Source organism: Scyliorhinus torazame, chromosome 28 (assembly GCF_047496885.1).
Source record: "Scyliorhinus torazame isolate Kashiwa2021f chromosome 28, sScyTor2.1, whole genome shotgun sequence".
Lineage (NCBI taxonomy): Eukaryota > Metazoa > Chordata > Chondrichthyes > Carcharhiniformes > Scyliorhinidae > Scyliorhinus > Scyliorhinus torazame.
Genome location: NC_092734.1, coordinates 29,317,297 through 29,331,129, shown reverse-complemented (window position 1 = coordinate 29,331,129; position 13,833 = coordinate 29,317,297). Strand labels below are relative to the sequence as shown.

The 13,833-nt window shown below is 49.8% G+C and overlaps 1 protein-coding gene across 1 annotated transcript in view; it reads right to left on the bottom strand.

Annotated features, from left to right (window-relative positions):
- Positions 1-13,833, bottom strand: part of LOC140403634 (annexin A4-like) — a 67,403-nt gene that overhangs the window by 26,509 nt on the left and 27,061 nt on the right. The window contains exons 5-8 of the mRNA XM_072491778.1: positions 10,137-10,227; positions 8,173-8,252; positions 5,979-6,035; positions 2,789-2,882 (exon numbers count right to left, since the gene is read on the bottom strand). Coding sequence (XP_072347879.1) covers positions 2,789-2,882; positions 5,979-6,035; positions 8,173-8,252; positions 10,137-10,227 — 322 coding nt within the window. The remainder of the gene's footprint in view (positions 1-2,788; positions 2,883-5,978; positions 6,036-8,172; positions 8,253-10,136; positions 10,228-13,833) is intronic.

The following is a 13,833-nucleotide window of genomic DNA, read 5'->3' as shown; positions in this document are numbered from 1 at the left end:
GGGAGGGGAGAGCTGGAGCACAGAGTCTCGCTCTATGCAGACGACCTGCTTCGGTATGTATCGGATCCATTAGAGGGGATGGAAGAAATCATGAGAATTCTAGGGGAATTTGGCCGGTTTTCGGGGTATAAGCTAAATATAGGGAAAAGTGAGATGTTTGCGGTCCAGAGGAGGGGACAGGAGAGGCGATTGGGGGAGCTGCCGTTTAGATTAGTAGGGGGAAGCTTTAGGTACCTAGGCATTCAAGTGGCACGGGAATGGGACTGGCTGCATAAATTAAATCTAGCCCGGCTGGTAGACCAAATGCAGGACGGTTTTCGGAGATAGGTCGCGCTCCCGTTGTCATTAGCTGGGAGGGTGCAGACAGTGAAGATGACGCTCCTCCCGAGATTCCTGTTTGTGTTTCAATGTCCTCGTCTTTATTCCGCGGTCCTTTTTTAAACGGATCAACAAAATGATCTCCGGCTTTGTCTGGGCGGGCAAGACCCTGCGAGTAAGGAAGGTAATGCTTGAGCAGAGTCAGGGAGAGGGCGGACTGGCCCTGCCAAATTTTAGTAACTATTACTGGGCGGCGAATATAGCCATGATCAGGAAGTGGGTGGTGGGGGAGGGGTTGGCTTGGGAGGGTATGGAGGCGACTTCATGCAAGGGCACCAGTTTGGGGGCGTTGGTAACTGCGCCTCTGCCGTTCCCGCTGGCATGGTAGTCCACCAGTCCTGTGGTGGTGGCGTCCCTGAGAGCCTGGGGGCAATGGAGGAGACCTGTGGGAGCAGAGGGAGCATCGGTCTGGTCCCCAATCTGTAATAATCACCGGTTTGCCCCAGGAAGTATGGATGGGGGGTTCCGGATATGGCAGAGAGCAGGGATTGAAAGGATGGGGGATATGTTTATAGAGGGGAGCTTTCCAAGTATGAGGCTGCTGGAGGAGAGGTTTAGGTTGGCGAGGGGAAACAAATTCAGGGATCTTCCGGTGCGGGACTTCCTACGCAAATGGGTGTCAACCTTCCCGCTCCTACCGCTAAGGGGGATTCAGGACAGGGTAGTTTCCAGAGGGTGGGTAGGAGAAGGGAGTGTCTCGGACATTTACAAGGAACTTATGGGGTCAGAGGAGACGCAGACCGAGGAGCTGAAGCGCAAGTGGGAGGAGAAGCTGGGAGGAGAGATAGAGGTCTATGGCCGGACGCATTGAGTAGAGTCAACGCGTCCGCAACATGTGCCAGGCTCAGCCTGATACAATTTAAGGTCGTTCACCGGGCTCACATGACAGTGGCACGGATGAGGAGATTCTTTGGGGTGGAACACAGGTGTGCAAAATGTGCGGGAGGACCAGCGAACCATGTCCACATGTTCTGGGCATATCCGAAGCTTAGGGGATTTTGGCAGGGGTTTGCAGATGCCATGTCCACGGTGTTAAAAACAAGGGTGGCACTGAGTCCAGAGCTGGCGATTTTCGGGGTGTCGGAAGACCCGGGAATCCAGGAGGAGAAAGAGGGAGATGTTCTGGCCTTTGCTTCCCTGGTAGCCCAGAGATGGAGACTATTAGCTTGGAGGGACTCAAAGCCCCCGAAGTCGGAGACCTGGCTATCGGACATGGCTAGCTTTCTCTGTTTGGAGAAAATCAAGTTCGCCTTGAGAGGGTCACTGTTAGGGTTCAGCCGGAGGTGGCAACCGTTCGTCGACTTCTTCGCGGAAAATTAATCGTCAGCAGAAGGGGGAGGGGGGGTTAGTTTAGCTTAAAGTAGGGGGTTAATAAAGGTGGGACCTGTAAGGGAGGGAGACGGCTTTTGCACTATGTTTATAGTTTCATGTACATTGTTTATTGTGTTGTTGTTATACCAAAAAATACCTCAATAAAATGTTTATTAAAAAAAAACAATTTGTAACCCCAAAAACATATTTTGCCAGAAATTCTGAAATTGCAATTTGTTTCATTGCACAAGGATGGTACAGCAACACGGTGGCCAACACTGCTGGCTCACAACACCAAGGACCTGGGTTCAATTCCAGGTGACAGTCTGTGTGGAGTTTGTACTTTCTCACTGTGTCTGCGTGGGCTTCCTTTAGGCACTCCTGTTTCATCCCACAGTCCAAAGGTGTGCAGGTTAGGTGGGGTTATGGGATAGCGGGGGGGGGGGGGGGGGGGTGTTAGTAGTCCTAGGTAGGGTGCTCTTTCGGAGGGTCAGTGCAGACTTGATGGGCTGAATGGCCTCCATCTGCACTGTAGGGATTGTAGGATTCTATGATGACACTCTGCTTTGAAGCGATTTGTTAAAAAATTTGCCATGAGGTCACACTAAATCTTACAGCATCATATATTCATTCTGTTGCGTAGGCAGTGTGATTATGGTATGCAGGAGAAAGCAAAAAGACAAGAAGAGGCCCAACAAATTGGGTCGTTCACCAGAACGTGCACAATCCACATATTCTGGACCCAAACCAACCCAGTTCACCTGGTGTAAAGGTCCTGTAAAACAGGCAACTTAGAAAACCATGTAAGACTCAACATTTTCTATCCTTACTGCCTATGAGGTCGAAAACATGACCACTGAACAGCGCTAAATGTTTCCCAGCAGGCCCCTGTATAAAATATGCTGACCTCAGCTCACTTGTGTACTTTTCTGTCCCTCTGGGCGCATCGCTCTTGAAACAGTGGGATGTGTGAACGGCCTACTTGTCAGGCACCAGAACATAGTGAAGGGAAACTAATTTAATGAAAATAATTGAAGTGGACAACGTTATAGAAGAAGTGGAGCATGTGGATAACGTTTTAGAAAGACTTTCACTCTACCTCTTCGCAGATGAGCAAAGTTCCGCCTGCAAAAGACCTTAATGAATGTTGTCTCATCTGTTCCCCATTTGTCTTCTCCAGCAGCGAACAACCCCTGAAATGAAAGAAAAATATGAGAAAATCTTATCAGGAACATATTGGGCTGGATTCTCCGGTCGCCGACGCCGAACTCTCTTCGGCGATTGGCTGGAGAATCAAAGTTCCCGACCAAATTGGGGGCGGCGCCACTTTCGCGATGCTCCGCCCCCTCCAAAGCGGCGTACTCGGAGAGTACACTGCGTGACGTAGCGCTGGCCTCAGTACATTGCCTGAGGCCCACCCCCCCGATGCTCCGACCCTGACCGGCCGAGTTCCTGATGCCGTCGGTCAGGTGTGGTCTCATCCGTCGGGAACTCGGCGTGGCGGCTGCGGACTCAGTCCAGCGGCGCCACAGTCGGGGGAGGGCCGATCCGCAGGAAGGGGCGATTTTATCAGGGGTTGGGTGCACTGTGGGGGGTGGTCTGAGGCATGCAAGCCGGCCGAAGGGGGGGGGGGGACGGACTATTTTGCGGGCCGCTGCAGGCCGCCACTGTGTGCATGCGCGGCCACAGACCCGGCAATTCTCCGGGCTGTATCGGCAGCTAGAGCCGGGTGCTCTATGATGCCGGCATGCTAGCCCCCAGCCAAACAGAGGATCAGTGGCTAGCATGTAGCAGTAAAACGCCACTATTCCCACGCCAGGCCATAGCACACTCATGCAGTACAAAAGGAGTCCGGCATTGTCATTAATGCTATCTTTAATAGGAGTCTTTATAATTTTGATAAGGCGGCACAGTGGTTAGCACTGCTGCCTCACAGCTCCAGGGACCTGGGTTCGATTCCTGCCTCGGGTCACTGTCTATGTGGAGACTGCACGTTCTCCCAGTGACTGCGTGGGTTTCCTCCGGGTGCTCCGGTTTCCTCCCACAGTCCAAAGATGCGCAGGTTAGTTGGATTGGCCAGGATAAATTGCCCCTTAGTGTCCAAAGGTTAGGTGGGGTTAAAGGAATTGCCCTCGGTAGGATGCTCTTTCAAAGCATCGGTGCAGACTCCATGGGCTGAATGACCACTTTCTGCACTATGATTTTCAGAAGAATGTAAAAAATCTTCGGTCACTTGTCAAAAATAAGCAAGAAATCCTGGATCAAACATTCTGTAGTTTCTGGGCTATCTTTACACCCTTTTTGAACTAGAGTACAGTACGAAGTCTTACAACACCAGGTTAAAGTCCAACAGGTTTGTTTCGATGTCACTAGCTTTCGGAGCGCTGCTCCTTCCTCAGGTGATTCACCTGAGGAAGGAGCAGCGCTCCGAAAGCTAGTGACATCGAAACAAACCTGTTGGACTTTAACCTGGTGTTGTAAGACTTCGTACTGTGCTCACCCCAGTCCAACGCCGGCATCTCCACATCAGAACTAGAGTATAACATTGGCGATCCTCCAGTCCTCTGGTACCATGCCAGAGTCTAAGAAAGATTGGAAAATGAAGGCCAGTGCCCCTGAAATTTCCACTCACACTTTCTTCCATATTCTCATCTGGTCAAATTTAGTGGGCGGCATGGTGGCACAGTGGTTAGCACTGCTGCATCACAGCTCCCAGGACTCAGGTTCAATTCCAGCCTCAGGTGATTGGCTGTGTGGAGTCTGCACGTTCTCCCCGTGTCGGCGTGGGTTTCCTCCGGATGCTCCGGTTTCCTCCCGCAGTCCAAAAGATGTGCAGGTTAGGTGGATTGGCCGTGCTAAATTGTCCCTTGGTGTCCAGAACGTTAGATAGGGTTACTGGGTTACAGGAATGGGATGGAGACGTGGGCTTAAGTGGGGTGATCTTTCCTAGGGCCCGTGCAGACTCGATGGGCCGAATGGCTTCCTTCTGCATGGTAGGGATTCTATGGAGTCTATGAATAACAGTGAGCCTATCCAATGTCACCTCCATATCAATTTCAAACCCTTCAAGTGTCTGAACTACCTCCTCTTTCACCATGGCCTGTACATGAAAATGAAATGAAAATCACTTATTGTCACAAGTAGGCTTCAAATGAAGTTACTGTGAAAAGCCCCTAGTCGCCACATTCCGGGGCCTGTTCAGGGAGGCTGGTACGGGAATTGAACCGTGCTGCTGTCTTGCCTTGGTCTGCTTTAAAAGCCAGCGATTTAGCCCAGTGTGCTAAACCAGCCCCTAAACCAGCCGCTTCTTCCTTCATAAAGGCAGACATTAGATATTTATTTAATACTTCAGCAGTGCTGTCTCCATGCATAAATCACCTTTTTGGTCTCCAATCAGTCTCACTTCTCCTTTTATCACCCATTTAATATTTATATGCAAATAGAAAGGTTCTGCCAGTGTCTTCTCATACTCTCTCTTTGGTTCTCTTACTTCATTTTCCAAGAATAGCAACATTGTGTAATCAGAATCATAGAATCCAGGGCGGCACGGTGACGCAGTGGTTAGCATTGCTGCCTCACAGCGCCGAGGACCCGGGTTCGATCCTGGTCCCGGCCGCTGTCCGTGTGAAGTTTGTACATTCTCCCCGTGTCTGCATGGGTCTCACCCCCACAACCCAACAAAATGTGCAGGGTAGGTGGATTGCCCATGCTAATTGTCCCTTAATTGGAATTTTTAAAAAAAGAATCATAGAATCCCTACAGTGCAGAAGGAGGCCATTCGGCCCATCAAGCCTGCACTGACCCTTGGAAAGAGCACCCTAACTAGGCCCACTCCCCTGCCCTATCTCCGTAACCCCACCTAACCTGCACATCCTTGGACACAAAGGGGCAATTTAGCGCGGCTAATCCACCTAACCTGTATATCTTTGGGCTGTTGGAGGAAACCGGAGCACCCGGAGGAAACCCAGGCAGTCGCTGGGAGAATATACAAACCCCACGCAGTCACCTGAGGCCGGAATTGAACCCGGTCTCTAGCACTGTGAGGCAGCAGTGCTAGCTACTGTGCCACCGTGCCGCCCTGGTTACTAAACAAAGGATTCTGTAGCCTGCCAAATAGTTTTATAAATAGTTCAATGTGGCCATTACATTTCCTGGCTCTACATTCCTTTTCAAAAATCAAGAAGTTTGCAGACTGAAGACTACATTTGCCATTGATGGAGTTGGTTCTTGAATTAATATATATTGCCCCAAATCACTCTAAACGTTGACGTATAGGACACCATACTTACTTTAGCGTCTTGATTCGCAAGGCTTTCATCCACACGGTAACCTTCATCTCGTTTTGCCTAAAAAGACAGCGTCACTATTTAAATAATAATGTAATAATCTTTTATTGTCACAAGTAGGCTTACATTAAGACTACAATGAAGGTACCGTGAAAAGCCCCTAGTCGCCACATTCCGGCACCTGTTCAGGTACACAGAGGCAGAATTCAGAATTCTCAGCTGGTACGGGAATTGAATGCGCGCTGCTGGCCTTGTTCTGCATCACAAACCAGCCGTCTAGCCCACTCAGCTAAACCAGTTTGAACCTTACTGCAAAATAATCATAGCAATTATTCAAGAATCTAATCGCAATGTTATTAAAATCTGTTGAAGCTATACATTTTTTTGCACTGAATTTTGTTCCCCCTCCATTTCTGCCCCTCCTCTCTTAGCGACATGGATCATGTTGGGTATCAGCCCGACAAGTATCCCGTGCTCACATAGGAATTTAGATAATGAATGGGAGTAGTTTGCTGGGCTGTGAGTGGCATCTCAAGGCTTTTTGACATCCACACGAGCCACCAATTAGCAAAGCAGAGCAGCAGAGCTGGCAGATTTCTTCCTCCTCTGTACAAAAACAAGACAGTTTACAGAACCTTACTATTGCCGTGGTGTGACGGGCTAGGCTAACCTCCTGCAACATAGGCACTGAGCCAAGGAGCATCTGTTTACATAGTTGGTATTGCATCAGGTAGTTGTGGGGAGGAACATGAAGGCCTGAATCTTTCACCCGTCGGACGCACACACGGTGCCCCCCCCCCCGGCCGCGGTGGGCCCCGGGACGCATTTTCACGCTGGCTGGCCAATTAATGGGCAGCTAGCGTGATAAGCGCTCTGTAAAAGGCAGCACGGTAGCATTGTGGATAGCACAATTGCTTCACAGCTCCAGGGTCCCAGGTTCGATTCCCCACTGGGTCACTGTGCGGAGTCTGCACATCCTCCCCGTGTGCGCGTGGGTTTCCTCCAGGTGCTCCGGTTTCCTCCCACAGTCCAAAGAGGTGCAGGTTAGGTGGATTGGCCATGATAAATTGCCCTTAGTGTCCAAAATTGCCCTTAGTGTCGGGTGGGGTTACTGGGTTATGGGGATAGGGTGGAGGTGTTGACCTTGGGTAGGGTGCTCTTTCCAAGAGCCGGTGCAGACTCGATGGGCTGAATGGCCTCCTTCTGCACTGTAAATTCTATGGCAGGGCATCATCGGGGAAGGCAGGAGGAGGGCGGGCGCTAAAAACAGGGAGAGTGGGGGCTGGCATTTCAAATGTGCTCCCTCTGGTGGGGGGGGGGGGTCAACCACTGCGAGGCTGTCTCAGGGGTACCTGACCCACGAAAAACTAAATATCGATGTTAAAACTACACCACCAGTGCACAAGCAGCATAATCTCACACAGACCTCAGTCCCCAGACACATTTGTTAATTTTATTTACGCCCCAATGTTTCACCGCGCCCTGGATCCAGGTTTGCAGCTATGATTTAAAGGCCACCTGGCAATCGGTCCAGCCGCCAACCGCAAAAGCAATTGGCCCCTCAATGGGCTACATTGCCTGCCTGCTCGATTATCAGTGGGCATCTGTCCGATTCGTGCTCGTACCCACCAACTGAAATACTGTGTGGATGCGCACTGACACGGGGCGCGTGCCTGCCGTTTTCTCGCACGTTTTCACACACTTCCAGGTCTGCCCGAGCAATGTAAAATTCTGGCCGAAGTCTTAATTATTTTTATTGTGATAAAATGTTCCCAAAATACAGTATTTTCTTGACTGAGATAGCTGTGCACCTCTAGGCATAATAAATTCATAAAATAGAACCCCTACAGAGCAGAATGATTTCATTTGGCTAATCGAGTGTGCACCGACCCCCCGAAAGAGCACCCGACACCCAGGCCCATTCTCCCACCCTATCCCCGTAACCTCACCTAACCGTTGGACACTAAGGGGCAATTTTAGCATGGCCAATCCACCTAACCTGCACATCTTTGGACTGTGGGAGGAAACTGGAGCACCTGCAGAAGAACGTGCAAACTCCAAGGTCAGAATTGAACCCGGGCCTCTGGCGCTGTGAGGAGGCAGTGCCAACCACTGTGTCACCGTGTTGCCCTGTCAATACATCAAATGAATTTACAGTTCTGTTGAATGGAATGGCATGAATGCAAACTACACCAACCTTTAGCAGGGACACCAAAAATTCTTCAAAGTCGCCACAGTTCTCAGACTTGAGACTCTCCTTTAAACTTGAAGCATTTTCTATAGGACAAAAGTGATAAATAATGTTACTCAACATCAGAAAAGTTTATTTATATTTGACATTCTGAAATTTGCTTTAGATATATAAAAATTGGAAGTACAAAATAAACGTATCACATCTAGCAGTAACGTCTACATGTATGAACCAAATGTGTCCAAACACAATACATACAATAGCTTAAAACAGCAGCGGGCCTGTTGGAGTCGATGGGAATGTATTCCCCACTGACTCTCCAGACAGCGGGGTCCGAGCATCCACTATCTGAAATATTCAGGCCACGATGTGATGTCTGAAGAAGATTCAGAGAAGTTAGGGCGAGGCACTGTCACTGGAGAGTAATCCAGAGACCCAGGGGTATCAATCTGAGGGTGGCATGGTGGCACAGTGCTTAGATACTAGTTTTGGTGTATTATCATCAAATGCGCTACAGTGAAGGATGATCTAAGCACAAGCAGGAAAAAGTTAAATACAAGAGAAATGTGTACTCAGGTTTCCAGCCTTGGGAGGCCTGAAGGACATGAAATTAGTCATTTTTAAATGATAACTCTCATGTCGATTTGCATACAACTGGTTTTAATAACACTCTTTGTGGATGAAAATGGAAAATGTTGGCCCTTGGCCTGGGAAAATAAGAAAATAAAAAGGTGGTTAAAAGTACTTTAGCCACGGAAACCCTGACCCTTATGGAAGCAATAGATATGGGGTTACATTCGGTCAAATACTTTGGGGGAAATTCTATGCAAGGGACAACAATTTGCCATTGAATATTATACAGCCAATCATTTTCTGTGGGATAATTGACAAAAAGAGAGACCAAAGGAAGGTTAAGGACTGCCTTTGCTCGAGTAAAAGAGATGCCAAAAAGAAAAGTATCCAAGGCAAAATATTCTCTAACCCTAGAATGAAAGCAAAATACTGTGAATGCTGGAGATTGTAAAACATGCTTCAGAAGTCAGACGAGTCATACAGAACACGAAAGCGTAACACTTGTTTTTCCCTCCACAGAAGCAGCTGAGCTATTCCAGCACTTTTAGTTGCTATTCCATTCCCTGCTCCTTAGTTTATTTTCTGAAATCAGACCAATACTTCCCCTTTCCTCCTGAAAACATACCAGGCTGTGGCCCAATTTTTACGCTGCCTTTTGTATTTATTTCAAGGACACAGCAACAGGAAAGAAAGCCTTCCTGCTGGCCTCCTCTCAATCTACCGCTGTGTGCCATTAGTGGAAGCCGTGCATACCAAGAGGCAAACGTCCGACAAAAGAAAGTCTTAAAATGTGTCTCGACAATACATAGCAGCTAGCACAGTGTTAGTGTCACTTTTTCCATTCATTACCAGTGAACCCTTATAGTGTGAATCGCTCTATCAGATCAGTTCTAGAATTGCACAGCTTTCTCACATCAGGAGGAACTGGGTGAGGAAGTGGACTGAGAGCTTACACAATGGCCAAATTCAATTCACTAAGAACGGGCGGGATTTCCTGGCCAGGATCATCCGGTCCTGCCGAAAGTCGATGGACGCTCGGCTGACCTGCCAGAGCAGGGTCGGAAAATCCCAGTCAACCTTGATGATGGAACGGTGACTTTGTTTCAATTAGAATGAATTAACGTGCAAGTCTCAGAGGATCAAAATTTAAGTTATGGAAGTTGAGTGTGATATTGTAATAGGCTCCAGCCATTGGACAGGCAAGACTGAAATTGAGGAACCACATATGGGCAGATCTGAATAAAAGGTGAGAAACAAAAAGTACAGACACACAGCAACTGGGCGACGTGAGGGAAAAGTGCCCAATTCTGAGGTGGGCACTTTCAATCCCCACGGCAAGCTCTGTTACGCTGACAGATCCCTTCAATATTTCACACATTACAAAGCAAATATATTACCTGATTGGTAGGCATCTGCAAGACTCCAAATTTGTTTGTTAGTTCGTGTTGCAAGAATTTCTATTAGAACGTGCTCATCAGTTCCAAGGCCCTATTAAACCATACAGAATTCAAAGTGCGTATTTGGTGTTAATCAAACTTAAAAGCAGATAATCACAACACTATCCTAAATGGTTACACAAAGTGTAAATACCTTTTACCATTTTGCTTTGCTACTTCATGCTGAAATAAATACATATTTTTATAGTACTGAGGCAATGATAATGCTATCAGCCCTTCATTGAAGCTCATTATTACCTACAAAAGACCACCATGATAGAACCCCTACAGGACCCATTCGGTCCATCGTGTCTGCACCGAGCCCCCAAAAGAGCACCCAACCTAGGTCCACTCGCCTGCCCACCCCGCCCTAACCCCCTAACTTAACCTGCACATCCTTGGACACAGGGGCAATTTAGCATGGCCAATCCACTTTGGACTGTGGGAGGAAACCGCAGATAAGGGGAGAACGTGCAAACTCCACACATTGGGCGTCATTCTCCGACCCCCCGCTGGGTCGGAGAATGGCCGTTGGCCGCCGTGAATCCCGCCCCCGCCCCCGCCGAAGTCTCCGGTACCGGAGATTGGGCGGGGGCGGGAATCGGGCCGCGCCGGTTGGCGGGACCCCCCGTTCAATTCTCCGGCCCGGATGGGCCGAAGTCCCGCCCAGAAATTGCCTGTCCCGCCGGCGTAAATCAAACCTGGTATTTACCGGCGGGACCAGGCGGCGTGGGCGGGCTCCGGGGTCCTGGGGGGGCGATCTGACCCCGGGGGGTGCCCCCACGGTGGCCTGGCCCGCGATCGGGGCCCACCGATCCGCGGGCGGGCCTGTGCCGTGGGGGCACTCTTTCCCTTCCGCCTCCGCCACGGCCTCCACCATGGCGGAGGCGGAAGAGACTCTCCCCACTGCGCATGCGCGGGAAACTGACAGCGGCCGCTGACGCTCCCGCGCATGCGCCGGGAAACTGACAGCGGCCCCTGACGCTCCCGCGCCACATTTTCGCGCCAGCTGGCGGGGCAACAAACGCCATTTCCGCCAGCTGGCGGGGCGGAAATCCCTCCAGCGTCGGCCTAGCCCCTCAATGTTGGGGCTAGGCCGCCAAAGATGCGGAGCATTCCGTACCTTTGGGCCGGCGCGATGCCCGTCTGATTGGTGCCGTCTGATTGGTGCCGTCTTTGGCGCCAGTCGGCGGACATCCCGCCGTTGGGGGAGAATTTCGCCCATTATCTGTAAATAAAGAAAATGCAAGACTTATTTTAGACTTGCTCTCCCACAGGCTTTTACTCACACCAAAGATCTGTGCTACTCGCACTGTGACTTTACTACTCCAACCAAGATCTGGAATTCCCCCACTGGGGACAACAGGCAGACATGGAGACTGTTTCCGGGTCCCGAACCCACCCCAGGGGGGAGATAGCCACTCTTTGGGATTTTAATGGGGGAATCTGCTGATTTGGTACAGAAGCATGCGCGCTGTCCAATTAAGGACAATTGGCAGGCTCTGGTGGGCCAATCAGTGGCCTTCCAGCTCGACAGGAGCAGCAGGTTGAAAGTGGAAGTTAGTTCATGAAAAGGGAACTTCAATATAGAGGCTTCCTCTTGTCAACATTTTAGAAAATCTTTAGTTGAAGTACATTGAGCAGCCAGACCATCACCGTCAGGTTGGGGAGTGGGTGGAAACTCTCGGCAGGTCTGCTCTTTCATCTGGGCCCACTAGGACTACCGGGGGTGCTGGCCCATTGGCCTGCTGCTGGGCGCCCTCCTCCCAAACTGGCCCCACCAATGCAGAAATCTGGGGTCCAACGGGATCATTCCAATCCATCGTCTTTCAGTGGACTTAATAAGGCTCTTAACAAGGCTGATTCGAGACCCATTGTGCAAAAATGGCCCAGAAGCAGGATGGAGCTGGGGAACCAGCACACCAGTCAGCAGAGCTAGATTTTGGTCTTGCCCACTTTAGGGTGGCATGGTAGCACAGTGGTTAGCACTGTTGCTTCACAGAGACAGGGGCCCGGGTTCGATTCCCGGCTTGCGTCACTGCCTGTGCGGAGTCAACACGTTCTCCCCGTGTCTGTGTGGGTTTCCTCCGGGTGCTCCGGTTTCCTCCCACAAGTCCCGAAAGACGTGCTGTTAGGTGAATTGGACATTCTGAATTCTCCCACAGTGTACCCAAACAGGCGCCGGAATGTGGCGACTTGGGAATTTTCACTTCATTGAGTGTTAATGTAAGCCTACTTGTGACAATAATAAAGATTATTAGTTTCCAGCTGAAAGTCCAGCCCTGACTCTTTAAAGATGAATTTCGGCATCAAGTGCTAGCAGACTATTGACCTCAAGATGTCTTTATCTGTTGTTCACACATATATATGCACCTTTAATTAGACAGCAATCAAAAGCAGGAAGTTTTTTTTATTCGCTGTAGACCACACAAACTTTGTGAAAGTAGGATGGTCAAATGGAGTTTAATCCGGACAAATGTGAGGTGATGCATTTTGGTAGGTCTAGAATAGAGAGGAAATATACCGTAAATGGGAAAACTCTGAGGAATATAGGGCGAAATTCTCCAGTATCGGCGCGATGTCCGCCGACTGGCGCCCAAAATGGCGCAAATCAGTCGGGCATCGCGCCGCCCCAAAAGTGCGGAATGCTCCGCATCTTTGGGGGCCGAGCCCCAACATTGAGGGGCTAGGCCCGCGCCGGACGAATTTCCGCCCCGCCAGCTGGCGGAAAAGGCCTTTGGTGAACTGGCAAGTATAGGATGTTGGTACGGGCACACTTGGAATATTGCGTACAATTCTGGTCGCCACACTACCAGAAGGACGTGGAGACTTTGGAGAGGGTGCAGAGGCGGTTTACCAGGATCTTGCCTGGTCTGGAGGGTGTTCGCTTTGTGGAGAGGCTGAATAGACACGGACTGTTTTCATTAGAATGACAGAGGTTGAGGGATGACCTGATAGAGGTCTACAGGATTATGAAGGGCATGGATAGAGTGGAAGGGTCAGTCACCAAGGGGCATAGGTTATGGTCCGTGGGGCAAAGTTTAGAGGAGATGTGCAAGGCAAGTCTTTTTACGCAGAGGGTGGTGAGTGCCTGGAACGTGTTGCCAGGGGAGGTTGTGGAAGCAGATACATTAACGGCATTCAAAAGGCATCTTGACAAACACATGGATAGGACGGGTATAGAGGGATACGGCACAAGGAAGTGCTGAGGGTTTTTGCAAAGGTTGGTATCATGACGTACAGGGTTGGAGGACCGAAGGGCCCGTTCCTGTGCGGTATTATTCTTTGTTCTTTGTTCTAGGAATGCAGGAGTGCCTGATGGCTTTTCCCATTCCATACTTTTCTTCTTTTATACTTACTTATTTGGCCTAGAAATTTGAGAATACCTATTGTGGGCACTCCCACTTAAGCAGGGTATTTACCTTGCATGAAAACGCAAAGATCTATAGAGTCCTGAATATCGGGTTTCAGAATAGAACAAAGCTGCAGGAGGAACCCATGAAGAGGAAATGAGGGATCCAGTTAACATTGCAGCAGCTCACAGGTAACTAAGGATAAAGGGGTGGGGAAGCAGTCGGCGACTAGATGTGGGACTGGAAGTAGACTGTTGGAACAGGGGTCAGAGGGGTGGGGAGGTTGGTCTAACGTGCGGACCACG